Raw genomic sequence first — 18228 nt, 5'->3', positions numbered from 1 at the left:
GCGCTTACTATGTGCCAAGCGCTGTTCTAAGCGCTGGGAAGGTTACAAAGTGATCAGGTTGTCCCACGGAGTGCTCACAGTTTTCATTCCCATTTTACAGATGAGGTAACTGAGGCACAGAGAAGTTGTGACTTGCCCATAGTCACACAGCTGACAATCGGCGGAGCTGGGATTTGAACCCATGACCTCTGACTCCAAAGCCCTTGCTCTTTCCACTGAGCCACTATAATAATAATAATAATGTTACTATTATTAGTCTGTCCCATTTAACTGTGGTAGGCTGGTCTGTGTGGATTCACCTGTCCAATTAGGGTGCAAGCTCCTTTTTATTTGTTAAGCACTTATTATGTGCCAGGCACTGTACTAAGTGCTGCTGTACATTTAAGCTAATTAGGTTGGCCACAGTCCATGTCCCAGATGGGCTTTATGGTCTGAATCTCCATTTTCCAGATGAGGGAACTGAGGCCCAGGGAAGTGAAGTGACTTGCCCACGGTGACAGAGCAGACAAATGGAGGAGCCGGGATTCGAACCCAGGTCCTTTGAGAACCCGGGCTCTGGCCACTGGGCCAGTTGGCTCCTCGCGGGCAGGCACCATCAGATCCCACTGTGGATGGGATAGTGGTTGAACTGGAATGGATATTGGTGACTGTACCTTTGTACCTTTTTTTTCATGTGTGGTATTTCTTATGCGCTTGTATCTACCCCAGAATTTATTACAATGCCTCGCAAATAATAAGCACTTAACGAATTCCATAAAAAATAAAGCCATTACTTTGTGCAAGGTCCTGTTCTAAGCACTAGGGTAGATACAAGCTAATCAGGTTGGACACGGTCCCTGTCCCACCTGAGGGCTCACAGTCTTAATCCCCTTTTTACAGATGAGGTCGTCGAGGGTCCATTCATTAATTCATTCAATCGTATTTATTGAGCGCTTACTGTGTGCAGAGCACTGTACTAAGCGCTTGGAAAGTCCCAGTCCAGAAAAGTGAAATTCATTCATTCAGTCGTATTTATTGAGCGCTTATTGTGTGCAGAGCACTGTACTAAGCCCTTGGGAAGTACAAGTTGGTAAAGTATAGAGGCGGTCCCTACCCAACAAGGGGCTCACAGTCTAGAAATGACTTTCTCAGGGTCACACTGCGTGCCAAGTGGCAGAGCTGGGATTAGAACCCAGGCCTGGGCTCTACTTGAGTGGCTCCCTCTGATCGAGCCAGGAGGCTCTGTCTGATCGTCCCTTTCTCAGTTTTCCAATTCAGTCAATCAGTCGTACTCATTGAGCGCTTACTTTGTGCAGAGCACTGTACTAAGCGCTTGGGAAGTCCAAGTTGGCAACATATAGAGACAGTCCCTACCCAACAGTGGGCTCACAGTCTAGAAGGGGGTGACAGAGAACAAAACCAAACATATTAACAAAATAAAATAAATAGAATAGATATGTACAAGTAAAATAAATAAATAAATAGAGTAATAAATATATACAAACATATATACGTATATACAGGTGCTGTGGGGAAGGGAAGGAGGTAAGGCAGGGGGGATGGAGAGGGGGACGAGGGGAGCATCACAACAGGAAGAATTCTATGGACGCCAAGGTTTTCAGGGATTGAGGTGCTCAGAGGATGGAATTTGGCGGTTGGACACATCAAAGGCCGGGATTTAAGGCAAATCAAATTGAACGTTTGGGGATTTCTCCATGCGGAGCCCAGGAGCCACTCAAGTCCCAGACCTTGAAAAACTATCAGTCCAGTTGAGCCAATCTTTTCTGATTTTTATTTGATTCAGAAGGCAGAGACCCACATATAATCTTCAAATAGAGTACAGGGTACAATTAGAGAAGCAACGTGGCTCAGTGGAAAGAGCCCGGGCTTGGGAGTCAGAGGTCATGGGTTCTAATCCCGGCTCCGCCACATGTCTGCTGTGTGACCTTGGGCAAGTCATTTAATCAATCAATCAATCAATCAATTGTGTTTATTGAGTGCTTACTGTGTGCAGAGCACTGTACTAAGCACTTGGGAAGTACAAGTTGGCAACATATAGAGGTGGTCCCTACCCAACAGTGGGCTCCCAGTCTAGAAGGGGGAGACAGAGAACAAAACAAAACATATTAACAAAATAAAATAAATAGAATAAATATGTACAAATAAAATTAGTAGAGTAATAAAGACGTAAAAACATATATACATATATACAGGTGCTGTGGGGAAGGGAAGGAGGTAAGGCGGGCTCTGAGCCTCAGTGACCTCATCTGTAAAATGGGGATTAAGACTGTGAGCCCCATGGGGGACAGCCTGATCACCTTGTATCCCCCCAGCACTTAGAACAGTGCTTTGCACAAAGTAAGCACTTAACAAATGCCATTATTATTATTACATTCCCCCAGGTTTGTGGTCGAATGCTTATTGCCATTTGCAGTTTCCGTTGTTTTGTTTTGTTGTCTGTCTCCCCCTTCTAGACTCTGAGCCCACTGTTGGGTAGGGACCGTCTCTATATGTTGTCACCTTGTACTTCCCAAGCGCTTAGTACAGTGCTCTGCACACAGTAAGCGCTCAATAAATACGATTGAATGAATGAATGAAAGTTGTGAAAACTAGGTGTGTGGGGAATTGTGATCTTCTGTGAAAGAGAGTATCTCCAACACACCTATCGTTCACCTCATGGATTCCCACTGTCCTAAATCGGTTAATCTTTTGTAGGTCATGATCAGCCGGATTCTAATCACAATGAACAGTCAGATGGTAAGTGCCTGATATTTATAATATGTGCGGTCTCTAACCAGGATAAGAGAGGGTCAACACAGTCAAAATTCCTAAATGAGAGTACAGCACCATCTCCATTTTATGAACCCAATAAAAGCCCATTGGGTCCAGTCAGAAAATAAGGCGGTGATCAGTCAGTGATGCAGTTGTTCATTCAGTCATATTAACTGAGCACTGACTGTGTGCAAAACACTGTACTTAGTGTTTGGGAGAGTACAATATAACAATAAGCAGACACAGTGAGTTTACAGTGTAGGTGCCTCAGGAAGACTTCTCTGTTCCTTGGCTTCCATCCTCTCTGGCCTCCTTAGGAATTCTCTTTTCTGTAAGGAGGAGAAGTGAGTGACCATTATTCATTCATTCAGTTGTATTTATTGAGCGCTTACTGAGTGCAGAGCAGTGCACCTAGCGCTTTGGAGAGTACGATATAACAGATCTGGTAGAAACGTTCCCTGCCCAGCTGGAGCTTACAGTCTTGGTGGTCTAGATTTCCGCCTCTGCTGCCAAAGTTTTCCCGCTGCCGGACATTTGAGGGCCAACCATTCTTGACGTGTAGGACAAGCGGGAGAATCCAATAAATGACAAATTGCTAGGCTGCCGAAGCTTACAGACCATCTTCTTTGATCGCATTCGGCCTTTGGGCGCCAAGCCCCGCTTCCTTCAAGGCTCCCTAACGTGTAAAATGGAGATTAAGACTGAGAGCCCCCCGTGGGACAACCTGATCACCTTGTAACCACCCCAGCGCTTAGAACAGTGCCTTGCACATAGTAAGCGCTTAATAAATGCCATCATTATTATGTCCCTTCTAGACTGTAAGCTCACTGTGGGCAGGGAATGTCTGCTTATTGTGTATTGTACTCTCCCAAGCACTGAGTACAGTGCTGTGCACTCAATAAATAAAACTGAATGAATGAATAAATGAATTCTTCCCAGAATGGTGGTTGGTCAGGGCAGATCATTCTACATACTTATATTTCTATTTATTTATATTGATGCTCTTGATGCCTGTCCGCTTGTTTTGTTTGGTTCTGTTGTCCGTCTCCCCCCTTCTAGACTGTGAGCCCATTGTTGGGTAGGGATTGTCTCTATTTGTTGCCAAATTGTACTTTCCAAACGCTTAGTACAGTGCTCTGCAGACAGTACGGCTCAATAAATACGATTGAATGAATGAATGAAACTAAGTGCTCATTAAATACCATTTAAAGGAATGAATGAATGAATGGTGGGTTGTGGGTTTCTCCCCTTTTGGGAAAAGAAAATCGGAGAACTGATGTAATAGTAAAAGGAAAATGACTTGCCGCTAGACTGGAAGCTTGTTGTGAGTGGGGAACATGTATGCCAACCCTGTTGAGTTGTACTCTGCCAAGCATTTAGTACAGTGCTCTGCACATGGTAAGCGCTTGAGAAATAACCTTGATTGGGGTTGAAAAGACACTTCTGTGGGCAGGAAGGGGAATTCACATCCAGAGGAGAAACCGGGCAAAGAAGAGGCTAGCAGGGAATGTCTTTTAGGATGAGTATCTTATAAATCCTGATTATCTAGCCTCTTTCCCAGTTATTTAGGGGAGGATTTCTCAGCCAAGGACAGTTTTCTTGTTTGCAGACGGGGGCTTTGCCAACCACAAACTGTTTTATTAACTCTCTCTTCCTCCTGCAAATTGAATTGGATTGATTTTGTTCTTACATAAGAGAGTCGGAGACAGTGCTTCCACTGGGCCATTTTGTAGTCTCTTTGCTTTCTGGTCTTGTCTAAGGAATAACAGGACTTCAAGAAAAAAAACCAACATTTTATTTCTAAAGTACTACCCAAATAAGAGCCGTTGCTGGCATTTTTCTCTGAGGAGTTTTCAGTTGTGCTTAATACAGTGCTCTGCACACAGTAAGCGCTCAGTAAATGTGATTGAGTGCTGACTGTGTACCTATAATCCCTGAATCCAGTTTGAGAAGAGAATGATCAAGCCCCGAATGCAGGTCTGTTTTGGAACTAGAAACATAGCACTAAATTAAGATCTTAATTCTCCATCTTGCAATCATTCTCACCGTCGGTGCCTTTATTTAAATCTCTAGATAACTCTCCTGGCGTGATCCCTGGAATTGTAAGCGCTGTGGTTGTGGCCGTGGTGGGAGCTATATCTAGCTTTATCGCCTACCAGAAGAAGAAATTCTGCTTCAAAGGAAACGGTAAGATGGAAAATCTCTCTCTGGCCACCCCATTTATTCCCTTATTCAGTTAGATCGGTCCCACTCAGGAATGAAGAGAAGAAACTCCCCTTGAGGCTGCTTGTGTGTGATTTATGGAGGAGCTTGTATCTTTTGGCGCTGGGGTGGAGAAATCACCGTTGCTGTGGCATAGTGGGTCTTCGATGCTAAGCTGTATGATCCGCAGTCATGATTTTACTTGTACATATTTACTATTCTATTTATTTTGTTAATGATGTGCATCTAGCTTTTATCTCTGTTTATTCTGATGACTTGACACCTGTGCGCATGTTTTGTTTTGTTGTCTGTCTCCCCCATCTAGACTGTGAGCCCACTTTTGGGTAGGGGCCGTCTCTATATGTTGCCGACTTGTACTTCCCAAGTGCTTAGTACAGTGCTCTGCACACAGTAAGCGCTCAATAAATACGATTGAATGAATGAATGAATCTTGGGTAGGGACCGTCTCTATATGTTGCCGACTTATACTTCCCAGGTGCTTAGTACAGTGCTCTGCACACAGTAAGCGCTCAATAAATATGATTGAATGAATGAATGAATCTTGGGTAGGGACCGTCTCTATATGTTGCTGACTTGTACTTCCCAAGCGCCTAGTACAGTGCTGTGCACACAGCGCTCAATAAATACGATTGAATGAATGACTAAGAATAACAATAATAATAGCTTACTAGGGGTCAAACTTTGTACTAAAATTTTTGTTGTGGTAGATGATAATAATAATAATAATAATTGTGGTATTTGTGAAGTGCTTACTACATGCCAGGCACTGTTCTAAACGCTGGGCTAGTTACAAAGTAATCAGATTGGACACAGTCCCTGTCCCACATGGGGCTCAGAGTGTTAATTCCCATTTTACAGATGCGGGAACCAAGGCCCAGAGAAATAAAGTGACTTCCCCAAGGAAGTCACACAGCAAGCAACTGGTGGATGCGGGATTAGAACCCAGGCAGGTCCTTTTAATTCCCAGGTCCATGCCCTTCCCACTAGGCCATGCTGCTGCTTAAACACTTAACAAATACCAAAAAAAATTAGAAAGCACCACTAAAAAAATCCCCACAAGATTACAACTCTCTGGATTAGTTGTGGGAATAAGAGAGGTTTTAAGCGGCTGTTGAAGGCACTAATTGGAAATTGTGTTTCCCAGGAGCAGACAGACGAGGAATTTAGTCTGGACGTTTCTTCTTTAATCTTAGTTTATTGGCTAATTTTGGAGAACAAGGGGAAGTAGAAATGTCAGGGATTAAACCCCGAGCTCTATCCCTTTAAGCTCGCTGAGGGCAGGCAATGTGTTTACCAATTCTGTTGTATTGTACTCACCCAAGTGTATAGTCCAGTGCTCTACACATAGTAAGCGCTCAGTAAATACCATCAATTGATTAACATTTGTCTCCCCTTTTGACTGTAAGCTGTTTGTAGGCAGGGAATGCGTCTACCAACTCTGCGTTACTGTTCTTCCCCACACTTAGTACAGTGCTCTGCACATAGTAAGCGCTCAGTAAATACCATTGGCCAGTTGATTAACTGATTGCTTATTGTCTGTCTCCCCCTCTAGACTGTAAGCTCCTGTGGGCAGGGAAAGTGTCTACCATCTCTGTTCTCCCAAGTGCTTAGTACAGTGCTCTGCACATAGTAAGCGCTCAATAAATACCCCCGATTGACTGATAGAGCTTTGTGGAGCAGCAGAAGACATCGTGTGCTCAGGGAAGCAATGTTTAGCTTGAGCAGGATGTTTAAGAGGAAGGCAGGATATGACGTTACTTCTGTCACCCCAAATATAAGCCCTGCCCTTCCCCAGAAAGCCTTTGAGAAGCGACATTTTCCTTTGGACGCCTCTACTTCAGCCAGGCCTAGTGACTAGAGCCCGGGCCTGAGAGTCAGAAGGACCGGTCTCCTAACCCTGGCTCTGCCACGTCCCTCTGTGTGACCTTGGACAAGTCACTTCCCTGCTCTGTGCCGTCTCCTCAACTGGAAAATATGGAGTAAATTTCTGTTCTCTCTCCTGCTTCGACTGTGAACCCCATTCGGGACAGGGACTGTGTTCGCCTCGCTCAACTTGCATTTACGCCAGTACTTGGAACAGGTTTCGACATTTAATGAGCGCATAAAACGTAAAACGAAACAAACTCTTCCCTTTGATACGTGTCCTGAGATTCTCTCCTTCTTGACCTTGCAGAGACAGAAAACGCTGCTAGGAACCATGGCTATATACCATGGCTATATATTCCCCTTAAGTTTTCTGTGAGCAGCCAGCTGGCATACCGTGATGCCCTCGGGCTGGCTGTGTACTGAGCGCCTCCTTCCTCCTCCCCACCCTTTACAGCAGGCTCGGATGGCTGTTGCTGAGTTTCATTATCACTGCAGCTTTCCCAAGGCTTCCTGTTACTGCTCTTTCCTGGCTTGCACATCTTCTAGTCGGCTTCTGCCCGTCTCTCTCTCCTTGGGAAAATCCCTGCTCGGGCCTAGCTCCGGGATCTGTTTCCATCATCATTTTTGAATTGCATGAGCTACCGGCGCTTTAGGCTGCTGCCGTTCTGTGAAGGCCATTTGATCATTGCTTGGTGGGTTCCATTCACCTGGCTCTCCCCCCACCCCATCTCCTTTCTCTCTCTCTCTGTCTCTCTCTCCCCCTCCCCCTTTTCTTTTCCCTCCCTTTCTCTTCCTCTCTTTCTTTCCCTCCCCTTCTTTCTCTCTCCCTGTCTTTCTCCCTCCCCTCCCATTTCCCCTCTCTCTCCCTTTCCTTTTTCCTCTCTGTCTCTCCGCTCTCCCCCCCCTTTCTCTCTCTCTCTATCTCTCCATCACTCTCTCTGTCTCTCTTGCTCTCTCCCTCCCTCTCTTTCTCTGTCTTTATTCTCTTTTCCTCCCTTCGCCCCCTCTCTTTTTCCCCCCATCTCCCCCCATGCCCTGCACCTTTCTGCCTTGTAAGCTGCCCTCCTGAGCCAAGACAGTTGGCAACAGGGAGGATTTGGCAGCAACCCTGTCTGGAATTTTGATTTCTTTTTCTCTCTTTTCTTTCAATCTTCCCTTTCAGATGATCCGAAGATCTAGGCCTATGGAGGGAGCATATGAGAAATAGACACTTCATGATCAACCAGACCTGAATTTTTTTTTTCTTTTTTTGCCTCATAAAGCTTGGGACTTTGGCTTGAGCCCAGTTACTTAGCTGATCAGCCCCCAGAGCAGAACTTTAGGCTGTTTTTGTTGTTGTTGTTTTTATTCTATCTCTCCCTTCAGAGAGAGCTGTAATTCTCTCCTCCTCAAACCTGCATTTCTCCTCAGATTGGGACAGTGCTTTAAGTCAGGCCTCAGAGGTCAGGGAAAGACCATCTTAACATCATGGAAGGGCACCTCGATACATTTCCCTTTTCTTCCCTTGTAGAAGCCATCTTCCGAAAAGGGAAGGAGCATGGGCTAGTGGAAAGAGCCCGGGCTCGGGAGTCTGAGGACCTGGGTTCTAATCCTGACTCCGCCACTTGACTGCTAGCTGACCTTGGGCAACTCTTCTGGGCCTCATTTCCCTCATCTGCAAATTGGGGATTCAATCTCTGTTCTCCCTTGTTCTTAGACTTTGAGCCTCTTGTGGGACTGATGATATCGAATCCACCCTAGTGCTTAGTACAGAGCTTGGCACGTCATAAGCGCTTAACATAAGCGCTGAGAAGCAGCATGGCTCAGTGGATAGAGCCCGGGCTTGGGAGTCAGAGATCATGGGTTCTAATCCCGGCTCCACCAATTGCCAGCTGTGTGACTTTGGGCAAGTCACTTCACTTCTCTGTGCCTCAGTTCCCTCATCTGTAAAATGGGGATTAAGACTGTGATTAAGACTAAGATGGGGATGATTGAGACGATTAGGACTAAAATGGGGATTAAGACTGTGACCGTGGGACAACCTGATCACCTTGTATCCTCCTCCCAGTGCTTAGAACAGTGCTCCGCACATAGTAAGCGCTTAACAAATGCCATCATTATTATCATTATCATTATTATTATTAACAAATACCACAATTGTCATTTCTATTCTGAATTTGATTCCTCTCCCTTTACCCCACGCCAGTTCCTCTCTGCTGGGAGAAACAGAGAGGGTGTTTATGAGTATTTGCCATCACTGGTCATACTCACCCCAGATTTGGCTATGGCAACAAGAACTCCTGTCATTGTCAGCAGATGGACATCAATCGATCAGTCACTCGAAGGCATCCATTGACCGCTTATTGTGTGCAGAGCTCTGTACTAAGCGGTTGGGAGAGGACAAGAGTTGGTTCCCATAAATCCCCACTTTCAAGGAGCGTATAGTCTAGAAGGCGCACACTAAGCAATTAACAAACACCACAATCATCATTAGAAGAAGAGGGAATATGATCATAGCTCGTTTTGCTAAGGGAACAGATCTACCAACTCTGTTACATTAGACTCTCCCTAGCTCTTAGTCCACTGCTCTGCACCAAGGAAGCACTCAATACATGCGATTAATTGATTACTAACTGCGATTGATTGATAGATTATAGGTGGCTGGGGAGATTACCCTGCTGTCCGTTTTGCTTGTCCTTCTGTCCTGGCTTTCCTTCAGTGATGTGCTCTGAAGACTTTAGCTGCCAGTTTTGCCTCATCCACACAAGTCCATTACCAGGAAGGGCGATGAGTCAGTTTTTGGCACCCATTTGGAACAGGGCCGTGTCTGAGATTCAGTGCCATTTTACTCACTGTGCTCCGATCTCACCAGTTTCACCACCGACCCCTTTCCCACAACCTCCCTCAAGCCTGGAGCTCCCTTCTCCACCACTCTCTCCACCTTCAGAGCATTATTAAAGTCACACCTCCTCCACGAGGCCTTCCCCGATGAAGCCCTCTTTCCCCCGGCTCGCTCTCCCTTCTGTGTCGTCTTGCATTTCGATCTGCGACCTTTGGACATTTGACATTCGACATTCGCCCCAACCCCACGGCACTTACTTACACGTCTTTAAATTATATATTTTAAATTATTTATTCATATTATTTGTCCGTCTCCCCTTCTAGACTGTAAACTTGTCGTGGGCAGGGAAAGTTTCTGTTAATTCTGTTGGATTGTACTCTCCCAAGCGCCTAGTACAGTGCTCTGCACATAGTAAACTGTCAATGAATTGGATTTATTGATTAAGCCAGCTTTCCCCATGCTCCCAGCTTTTGATTCCCAGGCCCTCCTCTTGAAGTTCCTTTAGAATAGTCTACCGAGGCAGAGGTCTGCCCTCTCCTCGCCTCTTCCATTCCTTCACACCAGCAGTGAGCAGGTGGCAAGGAAAGAGCACGCTTCTAGGAGTCAGAGGACCTGGGTTCTAATTCCAGCTCTTCCACGGGCCTGCTGTGTGACCTTGGGCAAGTCCCTCTGCTTCTCTGGCCCTGTTTCCTCCTCTTTAAAATAGGGATCGAATACCTATTCTCCCTCCCATTTAGGTTGTGAGCCCCAAGCGGGACAGATGTGGCTGACCTGATTCTCTTCCATCTCACCAGTGCTTAGTGACAATAACTCTCCCCTCCTGCTAAGCCTTATTGAAGGCCCATCTTCTCCAAGAGACCTTCCCTGACAAAGCTCTCCCTTCCTCTTCTCCCACGTCTAGCACTATTTGCAGTTATAGTAATAAAGGAATAAAGGTTTTGACTATGACTGTCTGTTGCTTTTGTGTGCTGTTGACCTTACCTGGGAATGAGAGGTGAATTAGTTAAAGAAAAAAATGCTTCTGGCAAAAGAAGAGGAATTCAGAAGATGCGAGGAAGGGGCTCTGAAGGCAAAATGACTCATTCTGCTTACACACTGAAACTCGTAATCTTTCGGGGTTTCCCATCGGCTTTTGAGGGCAATTGTGCCTTGATAAGTGGGGAGGAATTGGTTGCCATTTGCTGGCAAATGAGCGAGGGTGGCTTAGGCCTCTTTTCCACCCTCCTCTAGCCCCTTTAGAGGCCTGGTTGAAATAAGGCTAAGTAGTTTTCCACTAGCTCCCTACTCCCAGGGGTCTCTGGCCTTGTTAACCCATAATAGTAATAATAATTGTGGTATGTGTTAGGCACTTACTATTTGCCAGGCACTGTACTAAGCGCTAGAGAGGATACAAGCAAATCGGATTGGACACAGTCCCCGTCCCATGTGGGGCTCACAGTCTCAATCCCCATTTTCCAGATGAGGTAACTGAGGCCCAGACAAGTGAAGTGACCTACCCAAGATCGCACAGCAGGCAAGCGTGACTGTAAACTCGTTGAGGGCAGGCCATGTGTCTGTTTATTGTTGTGTTGTACTCTCCCAAGCTTAGTATGGTGCGCTGCATACTGTAAGCGTTCAGTAAACACGATTGAAAGAATGAATGAATGAAGGTGGTGGGCCAGGATTAGAACCCATGACCTTCTGATTCCCAGGTCCATGCTCTATCCACTCCACCATATTGCTTCTGACCGTTGACCATCCTCCATCTTTGGACCTCAGTCCCTTCCTGGGGGCAAGCGGGAGTCCAAACCAGGGAGTAGAAGTGCCAATGGAAGTTTATCCTTCCGGAGTCTGGGTCCCCATCAAGACACAAATTATCAAGGTCTAGGGAAGGCAAGCCCTTGCATAAATACGAAGCAGATTGGGCTGGAGAAAATAGCATGGCACCGTGAGTTGGGAGACCTGCAGAAACCCCAGAAAGGAATAACTGACAAGCTTATTACAGGCAGGAAACATTTCTGATAATTCTGCTGGATTGTACTCTCCCAAGCGCTTAGCACAGTGCCCCGCTGTGCGACTTTGGGCAAGGCACTTCACTTCCCTGGGCTTCAGGGACCTCATCTGGAAAATGGAGTTTGGGATTCTGAGCCCCATGTAGGACCCGACCCGATTTGCCTGTATCCACTCCAGTGCTTAGTACAATCCCACAGTTGTTATTATTACTCCCCACATAGAGAGGGCTCAGTAAATACCAATGATTGATTTGGTTTTTTCAACAGCAACAACACAGAGAAAATGATTTTTGTGTGTGTCCGGGAATGTGCCTGTTATATCATGTCATAATCCACCAAGCGCTTAGTGCAGTGCTCTGCGTGCAGTAAGTGCTCGATAAATACCATCAATTGATTGACCTGTTGGATGCTTTGGATCTTGGAGAACCAAGAGAATCAATCAATTGTATTTATTGAGTGCTTACTGTGTGCAGAGCACTGTACTAAGCACTTGGGAAGTACAAGTTGGCAACATATAGAGACGGTCCCTACCCAACATTGGGGTCACAGTCTAGAAGGGGGAGACAGAGAACAAAACAAAACATATTAACAAAATAAAATAAATAGGATATGTACAAGTAAAATAAATAAATAGAGTAATAAATGCGAACAAATATATACATATATACAGGTGCTGTGGGGAAGGGAAGGAGGTAAGGCGGGGGGGGTGGAGAGGGGGAAGAGGAGGAGAGGAAGGAGGGGACTCAGTCTGGGAAGAAGAGTCTCTCTCCTACTTAGACTGTGCGCCCCATGTCGGATGTGGACTTTGTCCAACCTGATTAACTTGTATCTACCCCAGCGCTTAGAACAGTGCTTGACATAGTAAGCGCTTAGCAAATACCATAATTATAATAACCTGAGTTCTTGTCTCAGCTCTGCCACTGGCTGTGTGACTTCAGGCGATTTGCCTAATGTCTCTGTGCCAGGCTTTCCGAATGGGGACAATGATAGTTTCTTCTCTCTTCTTCATTCATTCATTCACTCATTCAGTCATATTTATTGAGCGCTTACTGTGTGCAGAGCACTGTACTAAGCGCTTGGGAAGTACAAGTTGGCAACATATAGAGACGGTGCCTACCCAACAGCGGGCCCACAGTCTAGAAGGGGGAGACAGACAACAAAACAAAACATTAACAAAATAAAATAAATAGAATAAATATGTACAAATTATATAGAGTAATGAATCCATACAAACATATATACATATATACAGGTGCTGTGGGGAGGGGAAGGAGGTAAGGCAGGGGGGAGGGGGAGGAGGGGGAGACGAAGGAGGGGGCTCAGTCTGGGAAGGCCTCCTGGAGGAGGTGAGCTCTCAGCAGGGCTTTGAAGGAAGGAAGAGAGCTAGCTTGGCGGATGTGCGGAGGGAGGGCATTCCAGGCCAGGGGGATGACGTGGGCCAGGGGTCGACGGCGGGACAGGCGAGAACGAAGCACGGTGAGGAGGTTAGCGGCAGAGGAGCGGAGGGTGCGGGCTGGGATGGAGAAGGAGAGAAGGGAGGTGAGGGAGGAGGGGGTGAGATGATGGATGGAGAGCCTTGAAGCCGAGGGTGAGGAGTTTTTGCCTTTTTTCACGGGGAGTTGTGAGAATACCCAATATAATCAATGCAGATAAGAAGCAGTGTAGCCTAGTGAATAGAGCACAGACCTGGGGACCAGAGGACCTGGGTTCTAAGCCCGGATCTGCCGCTTTTCTGTTTCGCGTTCTTGGACAAGCCACCTCACTCCTCTGTGTCTTAGTTCCCTCATCTGTGTAATGGGGATGAAGACTGTGAGCCCCGTGTGGGACATGGATTGGCTTGCATCTATCCCAATGCTTAGTACAGTACTAAAGTGAAGCAGTGTGGCCCAATGGATAGAACACGGGCCTGGGACTCAGAGGACCTGGGTTCTAATCCCCGATCTGCCACTTGTCTACAGTGTGACCGTGGGCAAGTCACTTCACTTCTCTGTGCTTCAGTTACCTGAATAATTAAGACTGCGAGCCCCTCATTGAACATACCTCCTTCCCCTCCCCACAGCACCTGTATATATGTATATATGTTTGTATGGATTTATTACTCTATTTATTTATTTATTTTACTTGTACATATTTATTCTATTTATTTCATTTTGTTAATATGTTTTGTTGTCTGTCCTCCCTTTCTAGACTGTGAGCCTACTGTTGGGTAGGGACTGTCTCTATATGTTCAACTTGTACTTCCCAAGCGCTTAGTACAGTGCTCTGCACACAGTAAGCGCTCAATAAATACGATTGAAAGCGTGAATGGACCATGTCCAACCCGATTAGCTTAGGTCTACCCCAGTGGTTAGTACAGTGCCTGGCATATAGTAAGCACTTAACAAATAACATAAAAAAGAATGTGCTGTACAAGTTCAAGTTGATATCAGCGTGTAGGAAAGTAGAAATTCCATCACATCCTACCAACTCTGTAATGTACTCTCCCAAGCGCTTAGCTCAGTGCTCTGCACAGAGTAAGTGCTCATTAAATGCCATTGATTAATGGATAATAAATGTGGCAACTTCATGTGGTGATCTTTGAAAAAAAATTGATGGGCAGTTCTGAGTGCAAGGGAGGAGGGAACTCCCATTTTTCTTGAGAGGTCTGGAAATGTGGAGAACTGAGGGGCTTGATGTGTTGTGTAGTACAGTGCCTGGCACGTAATAAGCGCTTAACAAATACCATAATAATAATAATTATTATCTGTAGACATAATCCCTGCCCTCAAGGAGCTTGCAAGGTAGTGGAGGAGACAGACATTAAACTTAATTACAGGGAGGGGGAAAGAACAGAGTTTAAGAGGTATGTGTTGTGATGTGTTTCTCTATCTTTTTATTTTAGAAGATCCAGAAACTGTCCGGGCGGAAGGTTATGAAGATGCAAATAAAGAACCTCCTGGTAAGATAGAAATAAGCAACTCCACCAATGATGTGTTCATGGATTTTTATTTAAAACCAGACCCAATCCGTAAAATGTTTAGAGATGTCTGGTTTCTCTCTTCTGCCATGCCCTTCTGCATCACCCCTCAACTTTCATTCATTCAATCGTATTTATTGAGCGCTTACTGTGTGCAGAGCACTGTACTAAGTGCTTGGGAAGTACAAGTTGGCAACATATAGAGATGGTCCCTACCCAGCAACGGGCTCACAGTCTAGAAGGGCGAGACAGACAACAAAACAAAACTTATTAATAAAATAAAATAAATAGAATAGTAAATATGTACAAGTAAAATAAATAGAGTAATAAATCTGTACAAACATATACAGGTGCCGTGGGGAGGGGAAGGAAGTAGGGTGGGGGGGAAGGGGGGAGGAAGGAGGGGGGATTTTTTCCACCCTTTAGTCACCCCTCCCTCAGCCCCAGGTTTTTCCATCCATATTTGTAATTTCTTTATCTTTATTAATGTCTGTCTCCCACCTCTGAACTGGGAGCTCATGGGCAGGGAGCGTGTCTTCCAGCTCTGCTATATTATACTCTCTCAAATGCTTAGTACAGTGCTCTGCACAAGGTAAGCACTCAATAAAAACCATTGATTGATTGATTTGGTTCTTCATCTGCCTGTACCCTTGTTAACCTGTCCTGTTCAATCAATCAGGGCTATTTATTGGGCGTTGCCTGGGTGCAGATCACTGTACTAGGCACTTGGGAGAGTGCACACAGAGACCGTGAGCCCAACGTGGAACAGGGACTGTATCCACCCCAGAGCTTGGTACAGTGCCTGGCACGTAGTAAGCGTTTAACAAATGCTGTAATTAATCATTGTTATTATTACCAACTCTGTTATACTCTCTCAAGCACTTAGTAAAGTGCTCTTCACACAGTAAGCGCTCAGTAAGTGTCATTGATTGATTAAAGATTAAAAAATGGGATCCACAGGGCAGCAGCTTCTCTGTTGGGATTAGAATGAGGATGAACCTCTTATTAGTGGGCTCTGTATGCTTCTCTCCTCTCTATTAAATCACTTCAGACTGTGGTTCTCGGTATCTCAAGTCTTCATTTTCCTCTGCTTCTCCTCAGGTTCTCATTCCTCTCTGTTTTGTGTTCATCCTTTCATGCCTATGACTTGCCTCATCATTCTACTTCCTCAGGTTTTGCTGTCTCAAACTGGAGGCTTTTCTTCCAACCCTGAAGGAAAATCCCCTCAGCTTTCTTCTCTCAATTGTTTTCTTTGTCTTCTAATTAAGCAAGCATGGAGGAGGTAGTAGAAATAATCATTTCTCTCTTTTCTGTTCCAGTGCAGAGTACTCTTTTGCAGTAATAATATGAGAATCAAATCACGGGAGAACCAAGATGAACAAACTGCGATTGGAAAGTCTTGCTATCTGCCTCAAAGGATACCATTTAAGAGAGGAAACATTGTATAAGAATGTGATCCTGTCAGACGATTTTGGAGTAGGGATCTCTAAAACAATGCAAATAGTTTCAGTATTCTAGCCTGGGATGGGGTACTTGGTTCCCCAGGAGTCTGCAGTTGGACCTTTTAGTTCACCATTGCCTTTTAGACGTTGACAAATAAGTAAGATTTGAACGGTTGGCAGTTAACATTCAGTTTTTGGCCTTCTAACCAAGTACCCCTCTAATTCCTCTGTTGGAATCTAACTTTTCACGCTCATCTGTGTCAGAGTGGTATGTGAAGCTGAAGAACCCTCCAGAAAACCTCCAAAAAATTATCCTCAGCATTTCCCCGCTTCCATTTCTGAATCCATTATAGCTTAGCAACTAAGGAAATGTGTGGGCTGGACCTGAAATCTCTGCCCGGGTGGCTTCCGATTTTAGTCACAGACCAGATTTGTGTGTTACCGTTATTGAGACTGAGACTAAACAGAGTTGTGAGGTTTTATTTTTTTTTTTGCCCCTACCCAGTTTTCCTTCTTTAAGTCTGATGGTTGCAGATTTGGAGTGTTCAATCTGTACTGACATTTGACTGTTGACTGAAGAGAGGTATTAACGTCCACGCCTAACCATTTTTATCTTATGCTACCAAATAGTCTACCACTTTGAAGCATAACAAATTGGGTAATTAGTGACTTGTTTGATTTTTTAATATTTTTTTTAACGTTCTTTACCTAGTCCCCTCAAAAGTACTTCAAAACAGAGTTAAACCGTCTTTTCCTTCCAGAGTTCCAGGCATGTTGTATACTTATATCTAATGCATGGACTGCTATAGGGGAGGTTTGTAAAAGAAAACAATTTAAATAGGTTCTTCTCTGGGAGTTTGAGGGGGAGCCTTAAATGGGTTTTAATTTTTCTAAGGGGGGAAACTGAAGTTTTCAAGCCCAAATTTGCAGGGAACATATGCAGACTCTGTTACATTGTAATCTCCCAAGCATTTAATGCAATGCTCTGCATACATTAAGCGCTCAATAAATACGATTGGCATTCAAAATTGTCAGGCACGTTTAATGAATTTTTCCGTTCACTGTATCACCGTGTTCTGAAGCCGAGACAATCCTGGTTTTTAAAATGGACTCCCAAAATCCAATGCTTCTGGAGGGAAAACTAATCTTCCATTGGGATTCTCACCAAAATTTTTCTCATGATTTAATAGTTGTTCCTTCTCTTTTTCTAACAAGTATAATGAAATGTGACCAGGCAAACTTTTTGGCTCGCCTGTCTGTCTGTTGATTACTGCAGTCTCTTCTTCAGGTTCCTCCTCCTCCCACTTTAAGGAATCTTTTCTTCCACTGCAGGCCTTTCAGAAGGCTCTGATGATGGACTCTGAAGATATTCTCTGCCAAGAAGTTGAGATCTCTAGAAGGGTAGTGCTCCTCATTCACGCACCTTCCCATACTCTCAGTTTCAGCCACAGTCCTCTGTTTCTCTCTTCTGCCCATCTCCTGTGACTGATGCTGTGAAGGAGTGAGCACCTACACTTCAGAAGGCCAAGAGATGGAAGGCAGAGGGATTGTTGGAAGAGAAGTTCTAATTCAGATCGATCACAGGGAGAGACTCAGATTTTGTAAGTAAGACAGTTTGTAGGTGGGTCAGTGTGTGTGTTTATGGAGGAGAGAAGGAAGGAGGAGGAGGAGATGGCAGAGCAAAAGGGTTCACTATATTGCATGTAGTTTTTTTAAACCTCTAGTGTAAGATAGAACCTATATTTAGGGAGCTAAAAATAGTTAAAAATAAAACTCATCTTCGCTTCAAAGCAATGTGTTATTTTAACGGTGGACAAAGTGGAGTCATGGAAGTTTGGACTAATTTTGCAGGAACCAACCTTTGGTTCTGGCTTGTTATTGCAGACTAATATTATCAGTCTGTTCGTATGGTGAAAATCAAATTCAAGCACATCCCAAGCCAAATAAACATCTCTGGGCTTGTCAACCAAGGCCCCCTGAATTATTCAGTTACTACCAGCCCATAGGCCCCCCCCAAACCCCAAAGAAGTGAAGTGGCTTCTCTATAGGGATTTGACAAAAGTCGTGAGCTTTCTCGATCTGTGAACTTGTTGAACTTTTACAGTCGGACTTGACACGTGGTTGTTTGGTGGTTGTTGGGTTTTTTTTTTTAAATAAAAACATTTGGGTAAAAAACTA

The 18228-nt window shown here is 44.8% G+C and overlaps 1 protein-coding gene across 2 annotated transcripts in view; it reads left to right on the top strand.

Moving 5' to 3' along the window:
* The window catches only part of CD99 (CD99 molecule (Xg blood group)), a 45700-nt gene extending 27472 nt beyond the window's left edge, over nt 1-18228 (top strand). For both annotated transcript variants that reach the window (XM_038757037.1, XM_038757036.1), the window contains 4 exons: nt 2695-2736; nt 4825-4938; nt 14534-14590; nt 15928-18228. In XM_038757037.1, coding sequence (XP_038612965.1) covers nt 2695-2736; nt 4825-4938; nt 14534-14590; nt 15928-15950 — 236 coding nt within the window. In that variant the 3' untranslated portion in view covers nt 15951-18228. The remainder of the gene's footprint in view (nt 1-2694; nt 2737-4824; nt 4939-14533; nt 14591-15927) is intronic.

This window comes from Tachyglossus aculeatus, chromosome 15 (genome assembly GCF_015852505.1).
Source record: "Tachyglossus aculeatus isolate mTacAcu1 chromosome 15, mTacAcu1.pri, whole genome shotgun sequence".
Classification (NCBI taxonomy): domain Eukaryota; kingdom Metazoa; phylum Chordata; class Mammalia; order Monotremata; family Tachyglossidae; genus Tachyglossus; species Tachyglossus aculeatus.
Note: the sequence above shows the minus strand (reverse complement) of the source record. Positions and strands in the feature narration are given on the sequence as shown.